The sequence below is a fragment of the Narcine bancroftii genome, chromosome 9 (genome assembly GCF_036971445.1).
Source record: "Narcine bancroftii isolate sNarBan1 chromosome 9, sNarBan1.hap1, whole genome shotgun sequence".
Classification (NCBI taxonomy): domain Eukaryota; kingdom Metazoa; phylum Chordata; class Chondrichthyes; order Torpediniformes; family Narcinidae; genus Narcine; species Narcine bancroftii.
Window position 1 is genome coordinate 87,227,283 of NC_091477.1, and position 22,991 is coordinate 87,250,273.

The window sequence follows — 22,991 nt, forward strand, 5'->3', positions numbered from 1 at the left end:
CTCGTTACTGCAGCCCTAAAGAGTGTAGTCTGCAAGGGATCTGTGGCTGGGTGTACTCCTGCTTTATCAGTCCAACTCTCCCTACACTGACTCAAAAAGGTCGAGATCTCCTCATCCTCTGACTCCTTTTGTCTATTGTGAGGAGTGGGGGTGGTGTGATCCTCTGACATTCCTACCGAGAAGGCATTCTCAAGTGTCTGTTCTTGCTCTCTCTCATTTGCTTTTTTCCAGTGGCATACTAGTTTCCCTTACTTTACATACATTCTGTATTTCCTTTGTTAACTCCTTCATTTCCTCCACCCTTTCCTGCATAACTCTCTTAAGTCTCTCCTTCACCTCCTGGAGTTCATGACCTGCTAATTCAGTGACATTCACTATTCCCTCATTTATCTGCATCGCTGGCATTTGGGGAATAGGATAAGGTGGTGGCAATGTCTCCAGTAACTTTGGTTATAGCGGGGCTGACGGCTTAACCTCCCCCGTATTCTCCTTAGTGATATGGGATCCCTTTTTAATATTATGTTGAAGGTTCGCTTCCACAGCCATGCAAGCCAATGTCATATTGTGTAAATCTGCCCTTCTCTGTTCCTTCACTTCTCTCTGTTGTTTAAACCTCCTTCTATTCCATATAGATCCTTGTCCTTTTGCCTCATGTTCCTGTACCTCCTTGGCTGCTTCCCTCTCTGCTTCTCCTAAGTACAGTACCAGCCGGATTTTTTCAAACCCTCGTGGTACCTTCCTGACTCTGCAGCTCTCTCCATATCTGTTTGTACTGTGCCATAGCCTGTACCTCCTCTCCCTTCGGTAATCCTCCCAGTAATTGATTCCTTGTTTTTTCCCACTGTCGGTTTACAGATGGGGGAACTCCTGTCTTCCCCGAAATCTTGCCCTACATCCCTATTTACTCCTTCCATCTCCGTTCCGATCTTTAACCCTTTAGACTTCGTGATTCACTGGGTCTCTCCCCTGGTAGGATTTTGACACCCTGCAATTTACTTCGTCCCTTCCCACGTTATTATGAACACCAGCAGCACACTACACACGATCCTTAAACAAATACTTATTATAAACTATTATGATACACTATATGATTCCTAAACAGATACTTATCCACTATAGAAGCAAATAACTATAAAACAATACACCTTATACAGATACTGATTGTCCACTACTATGGTATACGATCCTTAATCAAATACTTATTACACACCATGAAAACAAATAACTATCACAATGCACCTTATACAGATACTTATACACTACTATGGCACACGATCCTTAATCAAATACTTATTACACACTATAGAAGCAAATAACTATAAAACAATACACCTTATACAGATACTGATTGTCCACTACTATGGTATACGATCCTTAATCAAATACTTATTACACACCATGAAAACAAATAACTATCACAATGCACCTTATACAGATACTTATACACTACTATGGCACACGATCCTTAATCAAATACTTATTACACACTATAGAAGCAAATAACCATCACCATACATCTTATTCTAATTGGCCAAGTGTCTAAACCTATCTCTCGAGATCGCTACGAGGGGACTCCAACCCCCTTTCTACTAGGAGGACTCCAACCCCCTTTTTACTACAGGGGACTCCAACCCCGTTCTACTAGGAGGACTCCAACCCCCTTTTTACTACAGGGGACTCCAACCCCGTTCTACTAGGAGGACTCCAACCCCCTTTTTACTACAGGGGACTCCAACCCCGTTCTACTAAGAGGACTCCAACGCCCTTCTACTACAGGGGACTCCAACCCCGTTCTCCTAGGGGGACTCCAACCCCCTTTTGTTTTATTCTTTGACTTTAACGAGGGCATTTGCAGAGTAGTGACAACACACAATTTATCTTTGCCAACAGCAGAACTTCGTTAAAACAGGCGTCTGCTTACCTCCCTTTGTAGGATGGTCACTTGTTGTTATCACCACACCACAATCAACCGGTGTTTCATATCTTTTTCTTCCGTCACTTCTCCATCTTCATCACGTCGGGGTCACCAAATTGTCGGACTCTGGCTTTACCTTACTGTTAATTTAGTCTATGTGTAGTCTGAGTCCAGCGTGTTCTTTGAATGAAGTGATAGGAGAAGGTATTCGGTTCAACAGTCAATTTATTACACAGCACAAGAATAAAACTTAACAGAGCTCTGGGTCACTCATTAGTTCATAGGTCACCTGCACAGTGAGCTACTCCCCAAGACTGACCCCTATTGTCCAGTTGGCTCAGTTTATATAGGTCAACCTTATCATACAGAACAAAAGTTGGCTTCCTTTGCTAGATTTCATTATCATACAGAACAAAAGTTGTCTTCCTTTGCTAGATCTTTTTGCATAAGGGTTATCACAAGTCATCTCCTGTTTTGCAGATATCTGGGGTGTAGCACTCCCATCTTAATCCTCCAGGCCAGACTATCCTGTTGTGTTGATCAGAAATTAATTCATCCCCAGATATTTCTAATCACCATTCTGTTCTTGTCTGGCCAATTTCTGCTGTTCTCTTTAACACCTCCTCCTGCCTTAATCTTCCTCCTAGACTGGTTTTCCATTCCCTTTGTTTCTTGCAGGCCATTCTTTGTTCTGATCTGGCCTGTGTCTCCTGTGCTACTCACCACCTCCTTTAGTTTGAGCATTCCTCCTAAATCGTTTTATGCATTTCCTCTCCCTGTATTTTGGAGCAGACAATTTTGCTCAGCCAACTTTGCTCCATGCTGTGATTGCCACTTAATCACATTCCTTTTTCCCTGAACCATGCAGTAAATATACACTTATTAATTAATCATTTATTTCATACTGTTTTAACCCCTAGATTCCAACAGTTCACTGGAACAAGCACCGCCGACCCTAAACCCTAGTCCGATCAGAAAGGGGCCACTACAAGTGCGGGTAGAAGGACTTCCACAAGTTGTGCTCCCGATTGCCACGTACGTGCAGAATTCCCAACCACTCCAGAGCCAGGGAAAGCAGACACCACTACCGTCACTCCCCCAGTTTCCTCAGTACCACGGAGACATGACGCTACCGCTGGGATCCCCCCTAAGCCTGCTGCAAATGTCCCAAAGCCAGAGACTCAGCCAACAGCCCCAAGCACCCAGGTTACTCCTCCAGCAGACACAAGCCCCACAGAGGCTCTACCAGCAGCTCCCAGTACCCCAGGGTCCACCCTTGCTACACCTAAGGGACCAGAGACTGCAGCTTAGCCATGTGCTGTGACCAGACAGGCTGGAGCTCGACCCCAGAAATCCCGGAGCCGGCACGCACTTCAGCCGCTTTCAGAGATGCTTTCTGAATTATGTGGAGGGTGCTGAGGCATTGGATAAAGAGCTATTAATGCTGCTGTTAGCCCAGCTGAGAGACCACCCATACTCCCTTAAACAGGATGCCAGGTCCTACCAAGAGGCAATGAGCACTTTACAGAGGCATTACAGTAAGGGGGAATAGTGGACTCCACTCCCAGTACAGACTCATGACCAGGTCACAACAAGTACGGGAGTCTGCCAGAGACTTTATACTCTCTCTGAAAGACCTGGCGAGAGGCTGCAACTTTAAAGCAGTATCAGCTCAGGAGTATGCGGAGGACCTTATTAGGGACAGAATTGTTGCGGGCATACGGTCCACTGAGACAAGACATCGATTGCTGGAGAAAGGAATGGTGGGACTAAATGAGGCAGAGACTATTGCAGAAGCTTTAGAAAGTACCAGGAAAGAATTGGAGGAGTACTCACAGGACCCTGGGGCTGGGACAAACGTCACACTGCTGGACTCTCTAGCCCCATGAAGAAATGTATGCTGTCTCACAGGAATTCACAGCAGCAGCACACCTTGAGGGTCTCAAGTGCTTTTTCTGTGGACAAAGAAAGCACCCCAGAGCCCTCTGCCCTGCCAGATAAAATGTCTGTTCCAACTGTGGAAAACGTGGGCATTATGCAAAAGTCTGCAGAAGCCCCAAGGCCTCAGCCAAGGCCTATTCTCATGCTAATGAGAGGCGGGAAAGCTCTTCTTTCTCCACAGACAAACAGATGGCAGCCGGCCATCTTGGACAAATACTGTAAAGCAGAGGATACAGTCTTCAGGAGATGAATGTGATGCCGAGTACTATCGGATGGAAGGACACAAAGGACATGCCAGACTTGCTTCTCTATCCATGAATCAGGTGAGTCCACACAATTTATCTGACGCCACTGTGTGCATCAAAATTAATGATGTGAGGGTAAATTGCTTAATACATAGTGGAAGCTCTGAAAGTTTTATTGACCAGGGGTTAGTCAACCACCTTGCCCTCCCCAAATGCCCGAGTGAGCACCAGATCCTGTTAACAGCCAGCAGCCTTGTGGCTGAGGTAAAACTGTTTTGCAGGGTTACTCTAGAAATCCAGGGCACAAAATACGAAGGGTTCAAATTACTAGTACTCTCTCACCTCTGTGCCCCGGTACTATCGGGGTTAGATTTCAGTGCCAATTAGAAAGCATTACAATAGTGCACAACGGCCCTCTCCCCCCATTATGCCTTACAAAGAAACAACACTGCAGCCTGTCTGTCCTGAACATAGAACCCCCTTCGCTGTTCACACACCTGAACCCAGAATGCACACCGATAGCAACAAAGGGCAGGAGGTACAGCCCGAGGGACAGAGCCTTTGTTAGGACAGAGGTCCGCAGGCTAATACAGGAGGGCATCATAGAGCAGAGCACTAGCCCCTGGAGAGCCCAGGTGGTTGTAGTCAAGTCAGGAGAAAAACTGCGCATGGTAGTGGATTACAGCCAGACAATCAACAAATTTACACAACTAGATGCCTACCCCCTGCCACGCATAGCAGACATGGTCAACAACATTGTGCAGTACAAGGTGTTCTCCACCATAGACCTGAAGGCAGCATATCACCAAATGCCCATTAGAAACAGCGATCGCATTTACTCGGCATTTGAGGCAGACGGCAGGCTGTATCAATTTCTGCGACTTCCCTTCGGTGACACCAATGGAGTGTCCTTGTTTCAGAGAGAAATGGACCGAATAGTAGATGAGTTCAAACTGAACGAGGTGTTCCCCTATTGAGGCAACGTGACGATCTGTGGCCACACTCAGGAGGATCATGACACGAATTTAAAACGCTTCTTCCAGGCAGCCGAGGAAAGAAACCTAATGTACAACAGGGATAAATGCGTCTTTAGTGCCAGGAAGTTGCCAATCCTGAGCCACATAGTGCAGAACAGGGAACTCAGCCCACCCCCAGCCTACCCTCTCCTAGACCTACCAGTTCCACACACACTGAAAGCACTAAAAAGGTGTTTGGGGCTGTTCGCTTACTACACCCAATGGGTCCCCAATTACGCCGACAAGGCCTGCCCACTTATAAAAGCCTGTTTTCCCACTGTGCCCAACAGCCACCAGAGCATTCAGGGACATTAAGGACTGTATTGCTAAAGCTACCATGCGGTTCATAGATAAGTCAATCCCGTTTCAAGTAGAAACAGATGCATCTGATGTGGCTCTGGCAGTCACCCTAAACCAAGACGGATGACCGGTGGCCTTTTTCTCACGAACCCTACAGGGGTCAGAAGTAAGACACTCAGCAGTAGAGAAGGAGGCCCTAGCCATTGTAGAAGCAGTAAGGCACTGGCGACATTATCTGGCGTGCAAACACTTCATCCTCGTCACGTACCAACAGTCTGTGGCTTTTATGTTCAATAACCAGAACAGGGGGAGAATTAAGAATGACAAAATCCTGCGCTGGCGGATAGAATTGTCTACATTTAACTACAACATTCTATACCGCCCCGGGAGACTCAATTAAGTCCCCGGATGCGCTGTCTAGAGGCACTTGTACCATCCTTAACCACACGACCCAGTTGCAGAACTTACACAATGAGCTGGGCCACCCAAGGGTCGCTAGACTGTTTCACTTCATTAAAACCCAAAACCTCCCATTTTCAGTAGAGGAAGTGAGGTCAGTGAACAAGAGCTGTCCCATCTGTGCGGAAAGCAAACCGCAATTTTACCAGCCAGACAAAGCCACCCTGTTAAAAGCTACCAAACTTTTGAGCGCCTCAGCCTCAATTTTAAAGGCCTGCTCCCGTCCAATAATAGAAATGACTATTTTCTAAATGTAATAGATGAATATTACCGTTTCCCCTTCGCAATCCCGTGTTCTGATGTATCAGAAGCCACTGTTATAAAATGCCTCCAACCCATCTTCAGCATATTTGGGTACCCGAACTACACACAGACAGGGGTGCTGCATTCATGAGCACAGAAGTACACCAGTACCTGCACGAGAGAGGGATTGCTACCAGCTGCACTACAAGTTACAATCCCAGGGGAAATGGGCAAGTGGAAAGGGAAAATGCCACTATCTGGAAAACAGTCCTCTTGACTTTAAAAGCAAAAGACCTGCCTGTTACTAGATGGCAAGAAGTATTGCCCTACCCTTTATATGTTCTTTGTTGTGTACTGCCACTAACATGACCCCACATGACCGTATCTTTTCTTTCACAAGAAAAGCCACGACGGGCACAGTGCTGCCTAAATGGATGACGACACCAGTACTGCAGACCCCACAAAGCGAACCCGCTGGTGGATCAAGTGGAGTTGAGGCACACGAACCCTCAGTACGCCTTCGTCACATTCCCAGATGGAAGAGAAGATTCGGTGGCCACCAGGGATCTCGCGCCGGCCGGATGTGTGAATGCAGAGGAAACACAGATGTCTATGGATCAACAAGGAGCGCAGCAGCAGTCACTAGAACAGTCGTCCATTGAGTCACCCCAGAGGACTATACCACCCACCCTGGAAATCTGGACCCTGGGTACGCCCACCCCACAAAATATCACCACCCTAGACTTGATGGCAGGACCTAATCCCCTACAAGAGGATCCCCAGCCCACATAACCAACCAGTACTTCCCACTCCCACACCTCCACCAAGAAAGGCCAAAAGGCAGACCACACTCCCCACCCCTATACCACTACCGAGGAGGTCCAGAAGGCAACAGAAGGCACGAAAAACTTTGGACCTATGAACTTACAAACAAGGGAAGGAGGATGCGGGGGGGGGAAATAACAATTTTTTAAAGAGGGGGTGAATGTGGTGATATGTAATTACACCACTAGGTCACCAGGGGCCATCTCGGTGACCTTGTATATAAAGCAGTCCAGAGCTACAGTCTAGCCTTCCAGGTTTGTCTTGCAGAGAGACAAGACCTCTTAGTGTACATATTAGTTTATTAAAGCTGTCTTATACTCGCACTGCTGTTGTGGTTATTGTCAGTACAGGATCAATATGGAGAGTAGAAAGACTGTGTGTTGGTTGGGCCAGCTTGGGGTGGGGAGGTAAGGAGGGGGCCAGTGGGAGGGAGCAGGGCGGCCAGCTGACAAACTGCGGGTTGCCAACTGTGGTGGGGGAGGTGGGGAGAGGAACATAATTTTGTATCCTAACATTCTTGAGGTGGCACTGAAAGTCCAATCCCCAGCAGCACTTGCAGGTAGAGCTGTGGCATGATGATTTTAAAGTCCCTGAAAGTCATGTCCCACATGGTCAGTGTCACAGTGGTGTAGCTGCGGATCTCGGCTGAATGGTATTTTGAGGCCAGGGCGACTTTATAGCTTACTGGCTGTCTTGGGTAAACTTATACCTCTCATTTTGATCATTTTAGATTGGTCACAGTATTTGAGCTACCGAAAGAAAATAGACACACACACCAAGAGCAGTTTAGTTTATACAAGGCTTTATTACTAAATCTAAAGCTGAATTCACACTACAATATGCAAGCCCTTCCCAATTATACTTATCAACGCCTGGACTGGTCCCAACTGCCGAAGGAGGCAACGACTGCACACTTGTAGTAGGTTGTCGGGGCGCCGGTAGTAGCTTCTCCACCTCCCTCGACCGGGACGTTAGCTGAACTCTTGAACTTCTTCTTCTTGCTGAGAGATGTTGCCACCTCTTGGAGAGTCTCAAACTTCAGCAGTGGAACCATGGCTTATATTACCCAAAAGTTGTTTACTTCTGATCTTATCTCTTTGAACAAATGATTTAATTATCTTCAAGGTCTCCTGGCAGTCTGCGACCAACAAAAGACAACTGCATCTCTTGATCTCATGGTGGAAGTTGGATAATGTCTACTGATTCATATGCAACCCTGGGCCCCATAGTGGAATTTAGATTATGTCTACTGATGCAACTGCATCCCTTCTTGCATAAGCTGGTCTAAATCCTCCATTACACTGGCCTTGCTTTAAGGGAGTAATGCTGCACCGTGTCGGGGTGGATAAAACTCTCAGTGTTCCTGCTATCAAAAATGGCATCTTGTCACCTGATTGTTGAACGAGATGTCCATCATAGATTGGGAGAGTTAATGCAGGATGTTTTGATCCAGAACCACAGAGGCCAGTGTCTGTTCGTGGTCTGGTCTGTGCTGACCCGTAGTCTGGGAGCATAATGGTGGAGCCCACGCAGTGGCGTGGTTATCGCTGGAAGTTGACGGCATCCAAGATGGCAGCTCCCACTTCGCACTGTGGTCGACTCCAGAAGATGATGACAGCCAAGATGGTGGCCCACATACTGCACATGTGGCAGAGCTGGGACTGGAAGACAGCTGTGATCGACATACCTTCGTTGTGTCCTTTCTTTCTGCTCTGCAAGGACGTTGCATCTTTCGCCAGCCAGTGTTTTCGGTGGTGTTTTGATTGGCGATAAAAGTAGCTCTTTGGGCGCTCCTGGGAGACCGTGGCTGAGGTGGACTCACTCATCGGACCCCGCGCCATTAGCCAAGTAAGCTTCCATGTTATGGAGGACGATCTCCAGCAATTTCACAAGGTCGATTGCCCCTTACTTTGTCCAACTTACTCTGCTTGAGTAGCCTCTGCTGCATGTAATTTGACCTGATGCTTGTGACATAGGCATCCTGGATCATGGTCCCCACAGAGTCCAGAGGAACTGGTCGCTCAATTTACCCGGTTACTGTCTGCAAGTGGCCAGCATGTGCCTGGCATATACTTTGTTGACTTTCTCCCTGTACTGGTCCTTAAGTATATCCATTGCCTCCCTGTACATTGAGGCAATCCTGCTCTTCGGGAACAGTTGGGAGAAGAGTAGGTGCAGCTTGTTTGCCTCCATGGCTACGATTCTAGAGGAGTTTTACAGAAAGACCTCAAAGCAGCGTAGCCAGAGTTCAAAGCAATCTGAGGTTTCTGGCATTTGTAGGTCGATCTCCAGCCTATCAGGCTTCAAGAGCCGCTCCATCGTTTGAAAAAATTATTGAAAATAAAATTGATATGCTATCAATAATTCAAAAGACTGGAGGTACAGAACTATAGACTTTTATTTATAATAACTTGACCCAGGCTTTCTGGGAAGGGGTTATGGTGTTGGAGCCTTTATGCCAGGTGAAGAGGGAGGAGCCATGGGCCCAGTCACAGAACAGGGCAGAGCCAGATAAATGAACGTACAGCAGTTCTCTACAATATGACCATGTCCTTTTTGGAATGGCCATCCTAGAAGTGGTTCCTGAACATGGTGGTGAGAGTTTTATGGCCCCTATACCTCTTTTCTGATAGTAACAACGAGAAAAGAGCGTGTGCTGGGTGATGTGAATTCTTGATGATCGCTGCTGATTTCCAATGGCAGTGTTCCCTGTAGATGTTCTTCATGGCGGGGAGAGGTTTGCTTGTGATGTCCTGGGCTGTGTCCACTACCCAAACTGGCCATTGTCAGTCAAGTTATAAGGAAAGATGTCTGTTTGATTGCACTATCAAATAACAGAAGCATCGAATAGTATGTCTGTGAGTGATAGAGTGGCCAGATGTCCACTTTTGGGCTGGACAGTCTGTTCAGTGCCACCTTGATCCGGCCATTAACTTGTCCTCCATTTGGGGGTGTAGGCCTCACCTCCCATCTACTTCCCCCCCCAACCCCCGCTGAGAATGTTTCTATTGCTAACCCTGCATGTTCTCCATTTTGATAAATTTGAAACGGCCACCCTATCAGCGACATCACCCAGGTCAGGTTGGACTTTCAAGATTACTGAAAAGAGTGCATAAGCAAGGATTTCAGTAAAGCCAGCTAAGGAGGGTTACCATTTCCCCTTGGCATCATAACAGGTTTATACTTGTGATATAATTTGCCACTTTCTCTTTTTAGAAGGCTTAAACAATGAAACAATCAAATCTGAATATGACCAGAGATTCAGGTTGAATGAAGTCAGGCTCTGGAGAAATTAATATCTCTGTTCCAATGTTTGAAAAGAAGAGGATTGGTTTGGGAATTTTAAGATGAATCTAGCAGAATTGTGCAGATAAACTGGCTCAGAGGAGTTTGAAACAGTTTCAATCAATTCCACATCATTAACATGATTAGTTATGTTATGTTAGAAGTGTTAACCAAGTGCTGGATGTGTCATGATGAAAATGTGGCTGTCAAACTGCAGGTGGGTCTTTGTGCTTGTGTTAAATCTGAAACGGCTCTGTTTCTCAGTCCAATATTTTCATTCCCTACATTGATGACTGCACGAATCTCTGCTTTTCTTCACCTCCCTCTGAGAAATGAAAGGGCATTTCAAAACAGCAACTAAACTCTCAAAATCTCATCCCATCTGAATAACCTATCACCTTGTTGCAGTCCCCAGAATGTACGACAACCAACCAAAAGTATCATTTGGGGTTTGATTTAAATGTGCTTTCAAGCAATCAGCTGACTAATATTCTTTAACAATAAACCAATATGCTCAGATTCAAAAGTCACTCATATCATTTTATGTCACAATCATGAGAGAAATTCAAAGTCATAATTGATCAAATGAGGTACAAATGATGTTAAGCAGGCAATATTTCTCTTTTATGTCAAAAGAGGTGTTCAATTTGAAACTGCCTGCTTTTAAAATTTACTTCAAGACATGTTTCTTACAAAACAACCTCAAGAAAACATTCTAAAGACCAACAGCTTGTTAATCTTGTTGGAATTTATGGAACAGTTGAACTGATGAGCTCTTATTCAGAAATTATAGCTGGGAATCAATATATTTGAATAGCACTTTGTCTTTTATCTAGTTTTTCCTAATTCACCACATACACCATTCTTGGCTACTGTTTTAATAGATTCTATGTTAATGTTGTCCTTAAGTTGACTATCACTTGATGCAATGCCACTGTTTATAAAAGGAAGTATACAAAAGGCAGTGTAGTGTATCTAAGATTGTTGATGACACTAAATGGACTGGAAAAGCAAATTATGCAGAGGACAAAGAGAGATACAAGGGCGGCTACAAGATCGAAAACATAAAACTTACCTTTCAGACAGCAGCCCTAAATAGCTGCTTCAGCATCTCATTCTTATCCAGAGGCACTTCATAGTTCCCTCCAGATCAGACAGAGGTGGGGAAAATAGTGCCGTCATAAATACACAGCAGAGAAATGACCTCCTTCCTTACCCATAATCGCCTATGCAGCTGGAACTGCTCTGTGGTTCCCAGAACAGTTTCAGCTGCGTGGGGGATTATGGGTGGGGAAGACGGCCATTGCTCTGCCATGTCTTGAGCCGAGAGTGGCCCTGAAGGTCGAAGTAGCCCGTAAGGCTGTCACAGCCTGCACTGTCCTTCCTCTGACAGCTCCTCCTGGCTCCAAAGGCTCCTGCTACCGCACAGGCTCCTGTTGCCCTGCCGGCCCTCGTTGCCCTGATGGCTGCCCGCTGCCCCGCTGCCCTGACGGTCCTGACCATTCCTGCTGCCCCGCTGGCCCCCATTGATGGCTCCCACTGCCCCAATAGCTGCCTGCTGCCCTACCAGTCCTGCTGACCCCGCTATCTCCGCCGGCCCCCGCTGAATGCTCCCACTGCCCTGATGGCCGCTGGTGTTGGTTCCCGCAGCTCCTGCAGCAGCTGAACATTCAGGTCTGCAATCTGCTGATTATCCTTCCCTGAGAAGGGTTGGAATTGACGCTTCAGAGCCAGCCACAGCACATTCAGGAAGGTATGTCTTAAGGGCGTAAGGGCGAAGAACATCTGCGTTTACAAACTGGTATTTTCCCAGCTTGAAAATGCCTATAGATAGGTTATGTGAGTACATTGATAGTAAATGCGAAGTCTTCCACTTTGGAAGGAAAACTAGTAATTCAAACTATTATTTAAATTGTGCTGTTATGCAGAGGGACTGGGGAATGCTTGCACACAAATCACAAAAGATTAGCTTTCAGATGCAACAGGTGATCACGAAGGCAAATGGGGAATTGGCCTCCCTTTCTGGAGGGATTTAAGAGCAGAGGGTTTCCGCTGCAACTGTACAGGGTAGTGGTGATGCCTCACCAGAGTACTGTATGCAGTAATGGTCTCCTCTCTTGAGAAAGAAAAGACTGGCTTTTGAGGTAGTGCAGAAAATTTCACCAGGTGAATTCAGAAATGAGCGACTTAGCTTATAGAGATAAATTCAGGGAGGTTGTTTCCACTGGCAGGTAATAGTAGAACAAGGGGAAAATGCCTCAATATTTAAGGCACAGATGAGGAGGAATTGCTTCCCCATTGAAGCAGTAGAGGCAACTTCATTGAAGAAACAGATTTTTGAAAATAGAGGAATTAAAGGTTATGGAGAAATGGGAAAAGTGGCCATATGAGCCATGGTCTAATTCAGTGATGATCCTTTTTTTCCACTCACATACCACCTATGTTTTAGGTGCTCTGTGGTTAATAAGGTATAGTTACACTGCAATGTCAGGAAAATTGGGGAAAAAATTAACATAATTACTGCCCTTGTGGTCATTCACACTGGGCACCTTTTTAGACTGCAAGTACCTGAGAGTAATAGTCCCAGTAGAGTCGATGACTGTCAACAACTTTTTCTGGTGCGATTTACATTGCAGGCTTCCTCCAAAAAGTTGTAGGGGTCCTGCAGGATAAATCGCGGTGCAGGAATTGACTCAAAATTCCTGCACATTCCTTTTTAGACTGCTTGCGTGGTGGCAAAATTCTTTGATTGTGCTATTACATGCCTGCAGTCTAAAAACGATAAGGGATTACTTAAGGTGGTATGTGAGTGGAAATAAAAAGGTTGAGAATTACTAGTCTAATTGAAAAGCAGAGCATATTCAACAGACCTCATGGACTATTCCTATACCTATTTCATACATTCTTATGTGGTTATGTTCTTGTATGGTAACCATACCTTCACAATATTCCAATGAAACACATCAAAATCACATCAACCAGATAAGAAAGAACAATTTCAAAAAGTGGAAAGAAAGAGAAAGAAAATTAGTTCTCTTTGTTTGAAGAGTATACACATGTCAGACTTTTAAAATGAATAATATTATGGGATCTCATTCAAATGCTGGGGTGTCCATTCATCAGTCATTCATTATCTGGGAATATCCTGTCATTCTAACCTCTTGCATATTAGTTCACTACCCTAATCTAGATAACATAAATTTTGGCCTTGTACAGTATATACATTCCACTTGGCTCCTATTTAATTCATTGAACATTTTGAGCAGAATTTTGTATGTATAATTTAAAATTAATTCTGTTTCCTAAATAATAACTTGGTTTAATCATATATCTGTATTGTGAAAAACATAAGACAATTTATACATAAAGTCATAGCATTAACAAATATTGAAGAGAATAAAGGTAACATGCATTTAACCCAGTTATCCTACAAGTCAAGAAAAATGGAAAGGAAAAAAAATATGGTGGATTTCTTGATATTTCATTCTGATGTTGCTAAAAGCATTTATTGCTTAACCCAGCGTTTAAGCCGCCGAAAAATCTCTTCTCTTGCTTTTCTGAGCTGAGGTGGGTCACTTGCTTGCTCTGGGTACATGTCGGCACAATGGGCTGAACCTGTTAGAGCGATTAAACAAAGCACATGAAACAAATCTCTGAGAAATACTGGCTCCCGTGGATTGCACCATCAACTATCTTCACTGATTTACCATCCTAAACATAACATGCAATGTCACTGATCTTTGTCAGTTTAGAGAAATTCTGGATTTTACATTTCATTTTCAGTGACACATGTAATGAGGAAGGCAAACATTTGGCCAGAGATTCCCCACAACTTCTGTCACATTTCTACCACGACTGAAAGAAAGGGGAAGGGTCTGGTTCATGGACAACTACTGCAGCTACTTTGCTGTGTATTGTGGACTCTGAACATATAGGAACTGCTCCAAATAAAAACTGAGATGTTGTTAGATTTATCATGTTGTTTATTTTAAATATTAAATTATTTAACATTTACAATACATAAAAAATGAAAATCATCGCAAATTGCTAAGACTAAAAGTACTGGTGTAGCTGTTTAAGTGCATCACATCCTCTGAAATTCGAATGAGGCAAGTGGAATAAACAAGAATTGAGGAGGCAAATGAGAAGGTTGAAGAGAGAAAGCAGGATGCAAACACCATGAGAGTTTGCCTAATTGAACTCAACCTGTACTAACACAGCACAATTTGCTGTATGAACATTCAAAATGCAAAACAGAGCACTCACCTACTTAAACTTTATTTTAAAAATTGACTTGCTGGAAAAAGTAGATTATTAAATCTTTTTTAAAAACTGCAAATGGTGAAAATTTATCTGAACAAATGTTGGAAATATTTGGCAGGTTAACCAGCAACTGTAGGGAGAGGAACAGAATTAATGATTCAGGTTGAAGACCCATTATCAAAACCACCCGTCTCTTGTTCCAAACATGCAATCTGGCCTATTGAGTATTTCTAAAATGAGGTTATTATTTTCTCTCTCCATGGGTGTGATATTAAAACATTTGGTATACATTATCCTGTTGTACATGCCCTGTATTATGTAGTGAAGGACACAGAGAGATTTGTCTGCTCAGAGATTCAATCACTCAGTAGTAGGATTCAACAACACACAATGGTATTAGATTGTAAACAAACCTTTAATAATAGCATACAACATTGTTTCCATTGGACCCATTTGTCCATCAAAACAATTATTGCTTTGAATTTTCCACACCAACATATTTTGCTGTGATCACTTTATTAATCAAGCAGCAGGTTCCACAAGAATGCAAGAGAATAGGAGTAGGATATTCACCTAGATCCTCAAACCTAATCCACCATTCAGTATGATTTCAAAATGATCATGGGTAATCTGTTCCAGCCTCATCTCTAGTTCAATTTTTCAAGCTTTCAAATATTCATCAACCTAATCCTTAGATACCTCCAATGAGTGACCATTATTATCATCCAGGTCAGAGAATTCCAGAGATTTATCATTCTCTGCCATATACCTCAGTTTTGAATGACCCATCCTGTATCTTGCAAAGATGTATCCTCATTCAATACCCTTTCACTCTTGAAGACATTTCTACATCCATATTGTCACATCCCTTTACATGCTGCAATAAGATCACTCCTCACACTCCAAAATCCCCCAAAATACAAATTTAACCTCTTCAGCTGCGTGCAGGGGGATAATCATCCCAGTCCAAAATCAGTTTTGAACTGCTTGCAGTGCTCATACATCCTTTGATAAATAAAAGGATCATTATAGTTATCACAGCCCAAACTCATAAGCACTCTAGACAATTGTTTTTAAAAAACCCTATTTCTATTTGCAATATTTGAGTTCCCAAACAATTGTTGCGCCTGTATTTTTTTGTGATTCATGCACAAGAATATTTACTGTATATGTCAGCATTTAAGATGACTCGTGTAAAAGACGACCCCTGAATTTTCACCTAAAACATAGGTTTTGAGCTATGCTCGATATATAATACTACTCACTTGCTGACCAGTGGAGTCTTGCTGCTAGGCACATTTAATCTCACAATATTTTAAAGGCAAATTACCCCAGTAAAGGTTTAAATTTTATTAGCGTATTTTAAAATAAACCACCATTGGTTCCTTGAACAGGCTGTTTAAAGCCTGTAAAGAACCAACAGCAGTTGGATTGGATGGATCCCACATGGGAGCGCTGAGTCTTTGATGCTAAGGTTCAGATTTTATACTGAGATGATCCCTGGTTTTGTGGTGACATTTTTAAGGACTATCTTATACGCCGGCATAGATCTCTTTGTACTTCAGTCATCTGATATCTCTACATTTAGATAATAATCTGCCTTTTGATTCCTCTTATAAAGCGCATGACCTCATAATTTTCCACATTTAAACTCCACGTGCCAAGTTTTCACCCACTCATTCTATCTATATCCTGTTCCTGAATCCAACCATTCCTCCTCCTACCTATTTTTGTATCATTGACAAACTTGTATATTTGACATTCTGCCCGCTCCTCCAGATTATTAATGTAAATATATATGGGTGTGGCGTAGGTGTGTTTAATATGTTGGGCTTTACTAAATTGCGTTGGGCTTTTATTTCCCGATCATATTTTCTCTCTTCAGTAAGAAGCTGAAAAAAATAGGTCTAATGTATTCCAATGGATGGTTCCAGGGAGCAATATCATTCAGTTTCCTTTTGCTGGGGCAGTAAATGATTCATGAAGCCTTCCATCTACTTAAGTAGATGCAACCTAAATTTGTATACTACATAATTTAACTGTCATTTGAAAAAGAGGACTGGTCTAAAGGATTAAATTTCATTCTGAGATATAACTATCTTCCATGCTGCCTTATCCTTTTCCCATCCCTTCACAAAATTGACTCTTTATTTGACTAGGCACAATGAATCTAATTGTAGAAGGTTGCATCATCCCTGCTGAGACCAGCTTCCTGAGTACAGACCACAGATTGTCCAATACCGGTCAACATGACTCATTGCTATGCCATTCTCAGTTTTTAGAAGCATATTTAACAAAAGTCTGATTCCTAACCTACTGCAGAACCCTAAAATAATTCGATTAATAAAAGAAAAGCACAGAATACTCTAAACCTAAAGTGATAATGTTCCCTATTGGACATTTATATCACTTCAATAAATGAAATTCATTAAAACAAAAGCAGGATCTTTGAAAAGGTGCGGTTGCATCAAATCGCTGATGTGTACTGCTTGCTAGTCCTTTTTGGTGATAGCTGTCAGCTCCTTTGTAATGGTATGGCTGTGCAAAGTATCATAACCCAGGATATTGGTATGAATTCCTGGATATCGTGAAAGGAGATAATCTGATTTCTTGACTGACTGGTAAGGAAAGAGAAAGTAATGAACTAGTACAGACAGCTAATGCATTTCCACAGGCTCAAAAATACAAGTGAATGTAGAATAAATAGGAGAAATGATGGCAGAGCAGAGGGACTTCAGAGTCCATATTCACAGATCTGTAAATACTAAGACTGGCAGAGTACTGTATGTAGTGTAATGTATTTATATTTGGGAGAAAATTTGGTAAAATTAGAATAGGTTAGATACATAAACACTTTTTAAAACAGATCTTATTTGAAATACTGAAGAATTCATATTCAGAGAACTTTACAGAGACTATGGAGAATGCTATGCACATTCCACAAGTAGGTGCTAATTTAAATGATGTCATTAAATGAATCAACTGGAGACAGGTTGTCTGTGTTGAACATTTTTACAAGGCTTCTGACCTTTCTGCAAGGTGCTCACTCAAAGGTCAATGAGAAGTTTTGCTTACCTAAGACAACAGATGGAGCAAAAGACTAACTCCTATTGTGTGCTGGAGAAGGTGGGGGGAGGGGGGGGGGGTTTGTGGCAAGTGAGAGAGTCACATGGGCTTTCTAGCAGTTGGAAGATGAAGAGAGAGAGACTGAACAGTGACAGCTGAAGCAAACAGGAAAAGCTTGTTGGAACTGAAACAGAAAGCTCCAGTGCAGCAGATGGCTGGAAGTGCTATCTATCTGAGGTTTCTCTTGGAATAAACAGAACAGAAAGGAACTCTGTGATAGCCTGAAAGAAAGAAGTTATCATCTGGAGAACCCTGATGGGGCAAGTTTCATCAGCAAGACACTGAGGTGACTAATGGTGGTACCTCAGTTGTGGAAATCCTGGAACAACAAATCACTCTCTGCAAACCTCTAAAGAACCTTCCTGAGTGGTAAACATTTACCTTTTGAGTACCAAAGCCTGGCGAACTTTATACATGTTAAATTCTATGCACAGTATAAGAATTGCCTACAACCAGTGAACTTGGAAGAATGAGAAGTGAGATTGAACTGTGAACCAAAGAACTTTTCTTAAATTTACACACACATCATACATGTGTGCTTAGAATTAGAAGGGGGTTAATTTGGGTTAGTTAAGTTAATAGAGATAAGTTAAAGTTTGATTCTGTTTTCATGTTTAAAGATAATTAAAAACAACTTTTGTTTAAGTAACCATTTGTTGTAGTGAATATCTATTGCTGCTGGGGTTTGGGGTCCTTTGGGCTCGTAACAGTAGTTAAAAAAGCAGATGAGATATTCTTTTTATTATACTCTAGTTATGAAACCACACTTTAATTATCATATACAAATCCATTACATTACATTAAAGATGCAATTGCACTGAAGATAGCACAGATGTGTTATGCAAGGATGTTGGCAATCCAGAAAATTATAAAGACCAGTTCAACTGGACCAATTTTCTTGGGAATGGCAGAAAGTGAGTTATATAAAAATAACTCTCTTTTAGTTAAAAAAAGTGCCTTACTTTATACAAAATGAAAATGGGTCTAGATAAAGAACATAAAACAGGAAATGAAAAGGGTCATATGTTCCAAGAAATAAGTGTTCATTAGATATTTTAACAATTAGATTTCACAATAAAAATTGATCAGAATATAGTCACAGTTCCTCTGTAAATAAATTAGAAAACTCTCAAATGTTGTTATCATTCTCTCCTCCAATTTTCCAATATTCTCAGACTAAAATGATATTGGTTGCAGATTTTGAGAGACTTTTGTCGGCAGGAAGTTATAGATTGCAATTGGATGCACAGTAAATTTGAGGGAAAATTGAAGCGCAATTGTAAGCTAGCTTCAGTGCTTGGTTTCCAATTGCATTGGTGTCCATGTGGCTGCATGAGACCAACCTACTTGATGAAGTTAGTCGGAACTTTAGAGCAGGTGGGTCTAATTTAAGATACTACCTGACAGCAGACGAAGGTCTAGTCACAAGAATTTAGTTTCCTTTTTAAATGGTTCCACCTGAGCTACTGGCTAAAAGAACCCGATCAGAATTAAGGGGAAAGAAGAGATGGCAGATGCTGTAATATGGGGCAAAAAGCAACTGCTGGAGGAACAAAATAGTGCAGGCAGTATCTGTGGAGGAAAAGGGATGGCCAATATTTCGGTTTAAGACCCTGTATCAGAACTTTGTAAAAGAAGGGGAGATAACAGTGTAAAGAGGTAAGAGAGAAGGGCTGTAGGTGATAGAATCAGAATCAGGTTTATTGTCATGAACATGTGTCACAAAATTTATTAGAACCAGGTGTTGTGGAGGTGATGGCAGATGGACACAAAATGTTAACCATCCCTTTGCCTCCAGGAGAAAGGTGATTTTCAGCTATACATCATGGAGTGTACTTCAGAAATCAACTTCAGATCACATGTGAGGCTCAGTTCTTACAGCTTTCACTTCTCTTGGAAAATATTTAGCAAAGAACTCTTGTGGTCATAAAGCTTCTGGGGAGGATTTGGAGGAGTTTTTGGAGAAAATCCAATAAGAACCTCAGAAGCTAGGATGTTGCCAGGACTCAGAGGCCTAAGCTTTTGGGAGAGGTTGAACAGGCTAGGGCTTTATTCCTTGGATCGCAGGAGGATAAGGATTGATCCCAGAGATGTACAAAATGATAAGAGGAATAAATTGGGTGAACATAACGAGTCTTGCCCAGAGGACGGGAATCAGTAACCAGAGGGCAAAGGTTTAAGGTGAGGAGGGAGGGATATAACGGGAACCTGAGGGGTAACTTTTTTTTTATACAGAGGGTGGTGGGTGCATGGAATGGACTGGTGGAGGAGGTGCCTGAGCAATGTTTAAGAAAAAATGGACAGATATATGGATATGATGGGACTGGTATACGTACATTTTGGTCAGCGTGGGCATAGAACATTGAACATTACACACAAGACACGCACTTTGGCCCATGATGTTGTGCTGATCTACTCAAACCTACTCAACAATCAAAATCAGTCATAATCATCTATTTTCCCTTGAATCCATGTACCTGTCCAAGACAATGCTCCTAAGGTTCCAGCCTCCTGCACCATCCCTGGCAATGCATTCCAGACACCCACAACTCTTTGTGAAAAAACAGACATCTCCCTTAAACTTTCCTCCCTTCACCTTCTACAAATGTCCTTTGATATTTGCTACTATTGCCCTGGGGAAAAGGTGCTGGCTGTCTATCCTATCAATGCCTCTCATAATTTCTATTAAGTCACTTCTCATCCTTATTCATTCCAAAGAGAAAAGCCTTAGCTCCGTTAACCTTTCCTCTTGGACATATACTCCAAACCAGGCAACATCCTGTAAATCTGCTCTGCACCCTCTCTAAAGTTTCTGCATTCTTCCTTTAATGAGACAATCAGAAATGAATAAAATATTCCAAGTGTGGACTAACCAGAGATATATAGACTTGTAACATCACCTCTTGTCCCTTGAATTCAATCCCCTACTAACAAAGGCCAGCATATCATAAGCCTGTTGAACAACCCTATCAATCTGCCTGGCTACTTTGAGAGATCTATGGATTTGGACCCCAAGGTCCCTTTGTTCTTCCACACTCTTAAGAATCCTGCCATTCACCATCTACTCCACCTTTAAGTTTGACCTTCCAAAATACATCACTTCACAATTTTCCAGATTGTGCCATTCCATCTGCCACTTTTCCACCAAAATCTATATCCTGTCTATATCCTGTTGTAACCTATGGGAACCTTCTACAGCCTCCACATACCTCAAACCTATATGTCATCTCCAAACTTACTGACCCATCCTTCTCAGACTTCATCCAGGTTATTTATTAAAAAAGTCACAAAGACCTGGGGTCCCAGAACTGATCCCTGCAGAACATCACTTGTCACTGACCTTTAGGCAGAATATGCCCCATCGATTACTACCTTTTACTTCCTGCAGGCAAGCCAATTCTCAATCCGCAAAGCCAAGGTTCCATAGATACCAAGCCTCATGACCTTTCTGAATGAGTCTAGCCTATCAAATGCCTTACTAAAATCTATGCTCATCACATTCACCACCTGACCTTCATCAATTTCTTTTGTTACTTCTTCAAAAAACTCACTTTGCCCTTCACAAAGTCTGGCTATTCTTGGGAAGACTGTGCTTCTTAAAATGCTCATAAATCCTGACCCTAAGAATCCTCTCCAATAGTTTGCACACCACTGACTCAAGGCTCTCTGGTCTATACATCCCAGGATTCTCCCTAAACAAGGGGACTACGTTTGCCATTCTCCAATCCATCTGTACCTGTCCTGTGGCCAGGGAAGATGCAAAGATGATTGCCAATGCTCCAGCAATCTCTTCTCTCACTTTCTGTAGTAACCTCAGGAATATCTTGTCTGGTCCCGGGCACTTCTCAATCCTAGTGTTTTTAAGAAGATCTTGCATGTCCTCTTTCTTTACCTCAACTTGTTCCAGCACGCATGCTTGTTCTATACTGACCTCAGATTTTCCAAGTTCCTCCCTCTGGTGAACACTAAAGTAAAATATTAATTTAGGATCTCCCCTACTTCCTATACTGCCAGGTACATGTTGTCTCCTTTATCTTTAAGTTAGTCATCCTTCTGTTCTTCATGTATGCATAAAATGCTTTAGGATTTTACATAATCCTACTTGCCAGACATTCTTGTGCCCCTTTCTAGCTCTCCTAAGTTCTTTCTTCAGTTCTTTCCTGGCTTTCATATAATTCTTATGAGTCCATCCTGTCTTTTGCTTCCTAAACCTTATGTACATGTCTTTCTTCCCCTTAACTCCCATTATGTACCTGTGTTAACTGGAATCCACAGTCACAGGGTGAGGAGACTCAAAGTTACAAGAGAAGTTACCAGTTTTCAAATGAGGTTGGAGATGTTAGAATTTTCCCATTAGAGGTACATACGCAACATCCTGTTCCAGGTAGAAGCTGTTGTTGAAAGTGGCATCTGAGTCAGCCTCCCCCTTACCCTTTTATTTGGATGCCTACTGACATTTTTTTCAACCCTTGATGAAGGGCTTAAGCCTGAGTTTTTACTTCAACCACAGTGTCCGTAAACTTTTGTGTTTTACATTTAATAGGATGTTGCCGGGACTTGAGGAACTGAGTTACAGGGAAAGGTTAGCTCTTTTATTAGTTAGGACTTTATTCTCTGGAGCATAGAAGAATGAGAGGAGATTTAAAGGATGTATACAAAATGATGGTGAGTGGATAGCGTAAATGCAAGTAGTGATGCAAACCAGAAGACATGGGTTAAGGGTGAAAGGGGAGAAGTTTAGGGGGAACATTCTTCGTGGAGAGAATAGTGGGAGTACAGAACACGCTGCCTGCTGAAATGGTGAATGCAGGCTCAATTTTAACACTTCAGAAAAATTTTGACAGGTTAATGGATGGGAGGGATATGGAGGACCATGGACTGGTGCAGGCCAGTAGATCTAGGCAGAATAATAGATCAGCACAGACTAGAAGGGCCTGTTTATTTGCTGCAATGTTCTATGGATCAAAAGTGAACATGAAAACTTGATTTTATTCTTTCCTGTCTCATCAGCCTGTGCTGTAATTGTCATAGGCCCAGACTGAAACATATCAGCATGGATTATTGGACTATGTTTCATAGATGTTGCTTTCAAAATTTCTACATTTTTGTTCATTGGATGATTTAATAGATCCTCGGCTGAATAACTTGACAGCATCATCATGAAAAATCAACTCTCATTAATTCTTGTTCAAGAATTAGTACATTCATTTACAGCAAAACCTTATCTGGAATTCAAACAACCAGCAGCCTCAAGCAAATGACCAAAAAGAGTTACTGAAAATAAATAGGTAAAAAGTCGAGTTTCGAATTGGCGCCCCCTAGTGGTTAATTCACTAATCATGCAAGGCGCAGTCTCATGCAACTGGAAAATTC

The 22,991-nt window shown here is 42.6% G+C and overlaps 1 protein-coding gene across 2 annotated transcripts in view; it reads right to left on the reverse strand.

Annotated features, from left to right (window-relative positions):
- Nucleotides 1–1,834: 1,834 nt before the first annotated feature.
- The window catches only part of prss59 (serine protease 59, putative), a 63,341-nt gene continuing 42,184 nt past the window's right edge, over nucleotides 1,835–22,991 (reverse strand). Inside the window, exon 9 of one of the 2 annotated variants that reach the window (XM_069896724.1) lies at nucleotides 1,835–2,095. In XM_069896724.1, the coding sequence (XP_069752825.1) occupies nucleotides 2,064–2,095 (32 nt within the window). In that variant the 3' untranslated portion in view covers nucleotides 1,835–2,063. Of the gene's footprint in view, nucleotides 2,096–10,748; nucleotides 13,845–22,991 lie in introns of those variants that run through there. The other variant, XM_069896723.1, reaches the window with a different exon arrangement.